General features: G+C 38.8%; 2 protein-coding genes across 2 annotated transcripts; both read left to right on the top strand.

The window, feature by feature from the left end:
* The first annotated feature begins 1766 nt into the window (after positions 1-1766).
* aldoca (aldolase, fructose-bisphosphate C, a) lies at positions 1767-4277 on the top strand. The gene is made up of 8 exons (XM_087795834.1): positions 1767-1878; positions 1944-2155; positions 2223-2277; positions 3131-3291; positions 3371-3454; positions 3586-3760; positions 3817-4016; positions 4082-4277. The coding sequence occupies exons 1-8, from the start codon at positions 1767-1769 to the stop codon at positions 4160-4162; spliced, it is 1080 nt and encodes a 359-aa protein (XP_087651960.1). The 3' UTR covers positions 4163-4277.
* Positions 4278-5775: 1498 nt separating this feature from the next.
* srsf1a (serine and arginine rich splicing factor 1a) lies at positions 5776-9446 on the top strand. Its single transcript, XM_087795835.1, has 4 exons — positions 5776-6133; positions 6391-6569; positions 8495-8667; positions 8823-9446. Exons 1-4 carry the CDS (start codon positions 5946-5948, stop codon positions 9018-9020), a joined length of 738 nt encoding a protein of 245 aa, XP_087651961.1. The 5' UTR covers positions 5776-5945; the 3' UTR covers positions 9021-9446.
* Positions 9447-10109: the final 663 nt, after the last annotated feature.

Raw genomic sequence — 10109 nt, 5'->3', positions numbered from 1 at the left:
GAGGCCACAGCGTATAATTGCTGCTCCTCTCTCACTTTCTATTTAATGAGATTTGACTCTGGTTTACTCCTGACACGGATGTTTCCTCTCAGGCCCTTGTCTTAGACAGGGTCACCGTGTCTGTGGGCAGTGACCCACATCCATGTGTGGCACACTGACCCACAATAGTGAGGACCGGAGTCCCCGGCAATTCAGGAGAGAAATCACATCCAACTGCTCAGACTAAAATATCACTTGTGAGTTTGGAAGTCCAATATTTATAAAGGAAGTTGCAATTCGACATTAACTTTTTTGCTCCATATTTTAGGTTGATGCATTTTCTGATAAGTAGCTGTTCCTACATTAAATCTCTGACAGTATAGAGGCCATAAAAACCTCTGGAGTCTTCAACAGCTCAGTGACTTTCATCTGTCAGGTTGACCTGACACTAATTAGATCAGAATCAGTTCCCCAGGGGAGGAGAGGAATTGAGCATCTATAGATCTATACATCTCGATGTTGTCTTGACCTTTTAAGTATATATTTTATTGAGTATTGTTGCACTTTGTGACTCTGGTCGGGAAAAGCGCTCTATAAATATAAATTTCTTACTTACTTACTTATAGGAGTGTTGATGAATAATCAGTCCAACTAGTAGTAAATAACTGAAAATGTGTTTTAAATCTCAGGTTTGTCATTATCCTACATTTTGTTCTGACTTGACAAAATGACCAAGATACTCAACCATGTGGTGATAATGTAGAAGAGCAATGATTCATCAAATACATTTTTGGAACAGGAGGGCTTGCAGACTCCGCCCCCGGGCACCAATCAGGTTTCCTGACACACTTGACGAGACTACAAATTGGATCTGGACAGAAGAATGAGCAGTTTTTTTTCACATCGGTGAGACACAGACGCACCAAACAGGTAAAGGTAAGAACATACAGTATTTGGTTTGCATATTTATATTTTTAATGTTTAGTAGTTTGCAGTTTTTTAATAGTGGACAACTATTTTGTATGTTTTAGTTACTGACTAAAAACTTTAATTCATATAATGTACAGATTTTACTATAAATTCTATATATACATTCATACTTGTTATGTGAATATTATAAGTAAATGGTCGACAATACATTTCTCAATTGTCTATCTTAGCTTATTGATATGAGCGTTGTTCCTGTATAACCCTGTTATCGATGTTTGTTTGTATTTTAATAAGTTAAAAAATATACATTAAAAAAAAAAGATATATATATATATATATATATATATATATATATATATATATATATATATATATATATATATATATATATATATATATATACTGTATATATACCATAAATATACCAGTAATACAGGAAAATATATTGAATATAGATTTTTTTAAACAGTTAAACAACTGCTTTAAGTAAATTAAAAAAATAAATGAGGAAATGTACATTTTAAAATATGTATTATACTTGTTGTCTTTAATTGAAAGGAAAATAGAAACATGTTTTTAAAGTATAAATTCCAGATTGACTTTAAAAAAGATAACACCTTTATTCAATTTTAGAAACTCGGATACATACAGTATATCATTTTATATTTCTTTTAATTTGAATATACTACTTTGTATGAACCAAACATTTGTATCCCTATATCCTTGTTTAATCCATCATTTGTTTGGACCAGTCAAGATGATTGTGAGTGTTTTAAAACACTTCAATAGGACATTTTAACCTCTGACCTGTGGAAGATGCTTTTGCTTTAACCGGTCATTTGGTCGCAGGATCCAAGATGACGCACCAGTTCCCAACTCTCTCCGAGGCTCAGAAGAAGGAGCTTCATGAGACGGCGTTACGCATCGTTGCTCCGGGGAAGGGCATCCTGGCTGCGGATGAGTCCGTGGGTCGGTAAAACACTCTCGGCAGCATGCATCCTTCCTGGGATCACAAGGTCGTGTGTCACCTGCAGGCAGCTTGGGTAAGCGTCTGGCTCAGGTCGGGGTGGAGAACACGGAGGAGAACCGCAGGCAGTACCGTCAGGTCCTCTTCAGTGCAGACGAGCGCATCAACAGCTGCATCGGAGGCATCATCTTCTTCCACGAGACTCTGTACCAGCACTCTGACGGCGGCGTGCAGTTCGTCAAGATGATCCGGGACAAGGGCATCATGGTCGGCATCAAGGTACGAGAGCACCTGCTCAACTACCTGCAAAACTGCTTCTTCCACTGCAACGTCTTCTTTTACTCAGGTGGACAAAGGTGTGGTTCCTCTGGCAGGTACTTCAGGAGAAACTTCCACTCAAGGTGATTGAAAAAAGACTTCACTGTAAGATTGTTTATTAACCCTTTTGTTATCTCAGGGTCAAGGTGACCCAGAGGCCCATAAACAGTTAGTGGTATCCCTTGAACCAGAGACAACACAAGGGTTACCTCAAACACATTTGTTTTCGGGTCACCTTGACCCACAGACAACACAAGGGTTACCTCAAACACATTTGTTTCCGGGCCTCTGGGTCACATTGACCATTGACTATGCAGGTGCAATCGAACACATATAAAACATGGATTTATTTTACTGTTATGGTGCATTATGGGATGTGTCATGTGTGTATTTGTGTTTTACCTTTGAATATTAGCTGTGGAAGTAATTTATGTGGCCTTGTGTTCAAAAGAAGACACATCCTCGATGGATTTCTGCTTTGATGAATAGTATCTTAGAGATCCTATTGGTGGGATCTCTAAGATACTGGTTTAAACAGCAAATAAGGGCAGAACAAAATAACCTATTTAGACCTTATTTCTTGTTTTGTAACTTTCTTTAAGGAGTTGAAAAATAAAATCTTTTTGTTTTTCGCTGTCTTAATCAAAAACAAATGTCCTTGAGTTAAAGAATTATTACAAAAGAATTGTATTTTCATAAGATCCCCATCAGTTTCATAAGCTAAACAAATTAAAGAAATGCCTTCTTTATTCTAAATTGATTGAAAAGAATAAAGTTAAGTTAAAAATGGCAACAAGGAAATAGTTCATTTATTATTTTTAAATAAGACTATTTGTCACTATTTCAAAAAACATGGATATATAAATGATTCATTAAACAGATGTGGTTGTGGTTGTGCTATTATTTTTGCTGTTTTGCGTCAAATATCCTCCACAGGTCTGGACGGGTTGTCCGAGCGTTGTGCCCAGTACCGAAAAGATGGCGCCACCTTTGCCAAATGGCGCTGCGTCCTGAAGATCAGCGACACCAACCCGTCCAAACTGGCCATCAGAGAAAACGCCAACGTCCTTGCTCGGTACTCCAGTATCTGCCAGCAGGTCAGAACACATAAACGCTTCCACACTTCCGCAGCAGGGGGGCGCTCTTCAAACTCGCGGCTGTTCTTCGTCACCCTAGAACGGGATAGTGCCCATTATCGAGCCAGAGATTTTGCCGGATGGAGATCATGACCTGAGACGCTGCCAGTACGTCACAGAGAAGGTGAGAAAAGAGGTCATAATGACATGGAAACACGTTATAATCGACAATCGATTGAACATCCCAAGTTAAAAAAAAAACTGTTCAAAACATAGCAAAAGATGTTAAAAAACAAAGCTTCTTTTATACTTAAGGTGCTGACTGTGATCTACAAAGCCATGTCCGACCACCACGTGTACCTGGAAGGGACCCTGCTCAAGCCCAACATGGTGACTCCGGGACACAATTGTCCCACCAAGTACAGCCCGGAGGATGTTGCTATGGCAACCGTCACCGCCCTGCGACGCACCGTCCCACCGGCAGTGACGGGTGAGACGGGTTCTTTCAAGGACGATGCAGGATTTGTAACACTTCATATGATTCAGGTGTAGCGTTCCTCTCAGGCGGTCAGAGCGAGGAGGAAGCGTCCATCAACCTGAACGCCATCAACAACTGTCCTCTCGTCAAGCCCTGGACGCTGACCTTCTCCTTCGGCCGGGCCCTGCAGGCCTCGGCTCTCCGGTCGTGGAGAGGACACAAGGAGAACGAAAAGAACGCGACCGAGCAGTTCATAAAGAGAGCAGAGGTAGAGTCGCCACTGTGTCGGTTCAGATGATCGTCTGATGTTTTGTTTGTCGTTGTGTGTCACAGATCAACAGCCTGGCCTGTCGAGGGAAGTACTCTGGCGGAGACAACAACGCTGGCATCTATGGGTCCACTCATTCTTACTGACCTGGAGAGAAAAATTAATAGATATAGTTATCTTGTTTTCTGACAGAACAGGAAATCAAGCTTGAACATTTCGAAGCCATTATTTTAGAGCGCTGTCCTTCAAACTGTAGTCACATTAGTCTGGATTTGTCAACAATGGTACGTTAGATTATTCAACATCCATCTTTTTTTTGCTGCAAAAGGTAAAATAGTTTTAATCAAAATTGTAACATGAGGTCAGATAGTCGTATTCAATAAGTTGTAGTTTTTAAAACATTAATAAACACATTTTATTCAATCATATTTGATGATGTAAAGTGCAAATTATATTGAATAATTGTTTTACATTTATACACAAGCAGATCATTTGAAAACTTGCGCAATAAGGTTAAATGACAAAAATGTGTTCTCATTGAGTTACATATATATATACTTTAGTTCAAATAATAATATGATAGAGGAACATGTTTAAATAAACTAAATCAATCCAGTATATCAGACAAAAATGTGTTTACATTTTAATATATATACTGTATATATATAAACTTTAATTCATTCAACATGTATAACATAAGACATAAATAATAAATATATAATTATGAATGTAGAGGCTCACTTAGCGTTAACAAAAGTAAAAAGTAATACAATATGAAGTATTATTACCACAGATATTCAAACTATTCTATATGCCCGTGTTAGTGTCACTCTTTATCCATGAGAATGATATTCCAGGTCAAGGTTAGCATCATAATGGATGACACTTTGTTTATTAATGTATTTATTATGATGATAACAATGTGTGGATGAAATATCATGTTCATGTCAGCATTTTAGGTAAATAAAGTTTATTACTGTTTCAACTTGTCATCTGCTTTGTGCAATACATTATGTTTGTGGGAAAAGTGTGATACATTTCTTGTGTACTTGTCAGCCATGTAGATTTTGTTTTGGATTAAAAGTTAAAATAGTGTAAAGCAACATGTTAGATCATTAATGTCAATTTAAAGTTTTAGTTCTTAGAACATAAATGATTTAAAATTCATAAGATCATATATGATCGCTCAAAGTTTAAATTATATTACAAAATTGGTAGAATAAGGTTAAATAATATCCTTTAAAAGTTTCCTTTATTGTATATTCTTTAAATAATAATAAAACATTTACACGTTATTATTTATAAATTATAAAAAGTAATTCAACTAAATAAATATATCAGAGTTAAAATATGGGTTTACACTTTAACAAGTATTATGCAGGAATGACAGTTTTATGAGGTACTCAAGTGAATAACGATAAAGAAGACACACTATATGTGTAGAAATATTGCAAACACAATGAATACATTTCCACAAAGACTGTTGTCAATCATTTATAAAGTTGTTGTATTATCCAAATGTTATATATATATATATATATATATATATATATATAAAACAAGCGCTTTATGTTAATTGGCAATTATTACATTAACATTGAAGGAATATATGCAAATATTATTTTTATGAAGTCACTTCTGTCAACTTTAAAACGATTTTTTTGGTCCAAAAGTCTTCGACGTCGGACTATATGGTGAAGCGGATGTATCTTTCCTAGACCACGTTGTGCAAAGGTGAAGAAGCGTCGTGTGCATGGAGATTAAGGGGCATCGAGTTCCACGAAGAGGGTCCGCCTGTCTGGACTCTTACAAGAACCAAACAACTGTACTTTTGGACTTTACGAGCGACTTTCAACAGTCACGTATCCATTTTATTTCTATTAAAATCCACTGACGCTTCTGGGGTTTGGACCAGCGTGTTGTCAAAATATGTCTGGAGTTGTGCGAGGCCCAGCTGGCAACAACGACTGTCGGATTTACGTCGGAAATCTCCCTCCTGACATCCGCACGAAAGACGTGGAGGACGTGTTCTACAAATATGGAGCCATTCGAGACATCGACCTGAAGAACAGAAGAGGGGGCCCACCGTTCGCCTTCATTGAGTTTGAAGATCCGAGGTATGGTCGCTAGCTTAGCATGCTAGGCTAGCTCTGTTGTGCGGCTAATCGTTATCGTGTGAACCATTTCCTGTGAGCCACGTGCTCGTCCATGTGACACATGTGCAGGTTATAAACATGGATGTTGAGTTACGTGTTGTTGTTAAACTAAGCGTTCAGTAGCGAATGCCAACCTGTGAGGAACCAAGGGGTGTCAATACTGTCACTACGACCATGGCTTCATGAACAAGTTTAAAACTGGTCCGTGTCCCACACAGGGACGCTGATGACGCGGTGTACGGTCGCGACGGCTACGACTACGACGGCTACAGGCTGAGGGTGGAGTTTCCTCGGAGCGGACGAGGTTCCAGAGGCGGTTTTGGCGGGATCGGTGGAGCCCCCAGAGGCAGATATGGACCCCCGTCGAGGCGATCTGAATACAGGGTCATTGTGACAGGTAAAGTATCCGTTATGGGCTCTCAGATGGGAAAGAGGATATCGAACTGAATAGTTCTACCGGAGCCAAATCTTAATTATTAACCAATTCCAGCAGATCTGCAAACTTAGTCTGTGGCATTGAATTGAGTGGAATTCTATTTTATATCCAAACTCTCTTTGTAAGGAACACTTGCGGATTCAAACAATTAGGCGTCACACATCAAACAAAGTCTTTCCTATAAGGCAAGCCGTAAGGAAAATGTATTTATTTAACTTCATTTTTATGCACGTCCAGGATATTGTAAGTAATTTTTATTTGTATAGCACTTTTCCAGACCAGCGTCACAAAGCGCTTTAACAATCAAAACAATATTCAATAAAGTATATACTTTAAAGATCAAATTAAAAACTGATAACACAACAGGAGTTCCAGAAAATCAAGGAAAAGCCTGAACAAATAAAAACGTCTTAAGATGTTTCTAAAAGGAGTCAGTAGATCCATCAAACACAGAGGAAGAGGAAGATCATTCCAAAGCTTCGGAGCCACAGTTTGGAAGGACCTGAACCGTGTGCGTGGAACCATCAGTAAATTCTGATCCACAGACCTCAGAGCCCGAGCTGGGGTGTAAGGCTGGATCAGATCACTGATGTAAGGAGGAGCCTGACCATGAATAGCTCTGAAAGTAAGAACCAGAATTTTAAAGTTGATCCTGAAAGAAACTGGAAGCCAGTGATTGACAAGAAGCTTGTCATTTGAAAGATTCTAAAAATTCAAATACCATTTTCAATATCTTTTGTATAATTACTGATAGCTTGGGGAAGTATATGTTTGCAATTGTGTTAAAAGTTGTTTAAGTTTTCAAATGCTATGTTCATATACTTCTGGCTCTGCTCTAGAGAAATGTGTTGGTGTGTTATATCCCTGATTTCCAGATTACATTTTAGTTACATTCTGAACAGCTAGCCAGTGTACATTGATTTACTTATATTGTACATTAAGCAGTCACAAATTAATTAACTTCTAAACTGGTGTCTTGACCTTTTAAGCATATATTTTATTGAGTATTGTTTTGATTGTTTACGTGCTTTGTGACCCTGGTCTAGAAAAGCGCTCTACACATCTTACTTACTTCTAAACCTGGGTTGTTGAGCATCCTGAGTTTATTTATTCTTAATTTCTACACACTCATTTAGTGAGATGGAACATTACAATTAACATTCAGACAAGTATCTTAATCTAAATAAAATGCATGCATATATCAAAATGTATATTAAGGCCTTGGCAATAGATGTATTTACATTTTTTTTTCTATTCATGGCGCACCTTTTGCTCTTGGGAGCTTCCATGAATTTTCCCGTTTCCTTCACAGAGATACACCCACACTTGCACATAGATCCTCTACAGCACACCCCTCAGTTATTTATTAGTTAATGATGTTATATACATGTATAGCTATACACTGCAGTTAAATACCCCTGGCACACTTCACAAAGCTTCTTATCTAAGCATTCCTATAGAAGGCACTCTAGTATAATAAACTCCCGTAATTGTGTGCGAGTGGCATGAACGTTATCTGTTACAAAAGGTGCACAAAGTCGCATAATTTGTGGGTTGATCCAAAAGCTTTCATGCCCGAAGTCAGGACATTAGTGATTCCAGCCGAGTGGTTAAGTGCATCTGAATTAGGGTGTATTTGGTATCCTAGGATGATGCATAGTCACATTCCTTTAGATGTTTTTTTTTCACACACATCCAATGATGGCAGACCAAAGTGCAGATGTCCTTGGAAAAGACCAGAGATCTGTTAGGACATGGCTGAGGTGGCTTGGGTAAGGAAAGCATGAAAGTGCCCAATGAAACAAATTTCCAGTTTAAAGTGCCCTTGTGTTTAAAAAAGGCAAATTATTGATTATCATCAATGAAGATTTTCCCATTTCTTCTAGGGCTCCCTCAGAGTGGCAGCTGGCAGGACCTGAAGGACCACATGCGTGAAGCGGGGGACGTTTGCTACGCTGATGTTTACAGAGATGGAACTGGAGTTGTAGAGTTTGTGCGCAAAGAAGATATGACCTATGCCGTTCGAAAACTGGACAACACCAAATTCCGCTCGCATGAGGTATGTGTACTGCTTTGGTTGATTGTGTTTCTTTGCTGTTTTGAGGTGAGTACACACAGGCGGATGTTTGAACCTGGTCATCATGTCCATCTTTGGCATTTCCACTCCCAGTAGGATGTTTTCTCTTCAATGTCAAGTTCTCTTGTTTTTGCCAGGGAGAGACTGCTTACGTTCGTGTGAAATTAGACGGTCCCCGCAGCCCGAGTTACGGAAGATCACGTTCACGCAGCCGAGGGAGCCGCAGCAGGAGTCGCAGTCGCAGCGCCAGCAGGAGTCGAAGTGATTCCCGGGACCGTGGCAGAGGATCTCCCAACTACTCGCCACGCAACAGCCGCTCTCGCTCCCGATCCTAAGCCTTTGACATTTTGTCCTGTGACGTACACACCCACCGTTTTTACTGCCTATCAGTTTATCCAGATGTTGGTTTTAATTTGCATTCATTGTCCTTGTGTGTGATTGTGAAATTTAGCTGGATTCTCCTGCTCCCCCTTCCAACTCCTCTCCAACTGCTTTGTCCTTTTTGTTTTCTTTTTTCCCTTTACCATCTTGTTTTCACACGTATAGGAAATGTTTTGAACTTCAAAGATGTTGAGTAGTTGGAGCCACTCAATGTTTTTGCAAGTGCCAAAATGAGCTGTTCATTTGTTTTTGTTTTTAATAGCCTCTGGGTGGATTTCTGAGGACGGGCTGTTTTGGAGGAGGAACTAAATAACTCTATTTTACCCTTGTGTCTTCCTTTAGAAATCAGAAGAGAAGGATTAAAGTGATTTGGAATATAACCATTGTGGAGCACATTTCATTTGTATGGTCAGGATAGGACATCTAATTGAGGATCAATCAGGTCGAGGCAATGGTACGCTTCATATTCCATAAATCTAAAGTTTTGCTTTTTGATGCATGTGAAGCTCTCATTAATCCATGTACTTTTGCTATAGACACTTTTATATGTTAAAAGACTGGTGTAAAAGCAGTCCTATAGACAGTGTTGTGATGTAAGTGTAAAAATCTTTGATGTCCGGTGTAAAAAAAGTAAAGATTTACTTTGTTGCAAAGCGCCCACTGAAGTATTGGCTTTTGTTAAATCAGGGAGTTTTTTTTTTGTGCTCGGTGGCTCTTTTTGTTAAATTAGTGAACAACATGGAACATTTGGCCCAGAATATTGACATCTTATTCTAACGGTTTGCCTCTGATTTTCTTCCTGGTATTTCAAGGTTTTGATTGGACGAGTGGATCCCAATCCTCGGAGCTGGATGAGTGGATCGATTAGGAAAGGGATAGGCAAGGATGGATGCTCGGAACGGGATCAGTTTTCCAGGATTCAAATTGATTTTCAGAACTAATTAAAAAGGATTCCCGGAGCAAACTTTTTTTTTTCTTCATTTTTTTTACCCTCTGCCTATCTTAGGTTTTTGAGAGATAATGGCTTTACTTGCAAAGAAAAC

The sequence above is a fragment of the Callionymus lyra genome, chromosome 7, assembly GCF_982586985.1.
Source record: "Callionymus lyra chromosome 7, fCalLyr1.hap1.1, whole genome shotgun sequence".
Classification (NCBI taxonomy): domain Eukaryota; kingdom Metazoa; phylum Chordata; class Actinopteri; order Syngnathiformes; family Callionymidae; genus Callionymus; species Callionymus lyra.
The sequence above is the reverse complement of the archived record's forward strand: the minus strand, read 5'-3'. Positions and strand labels throughout refer to the sequence as shown.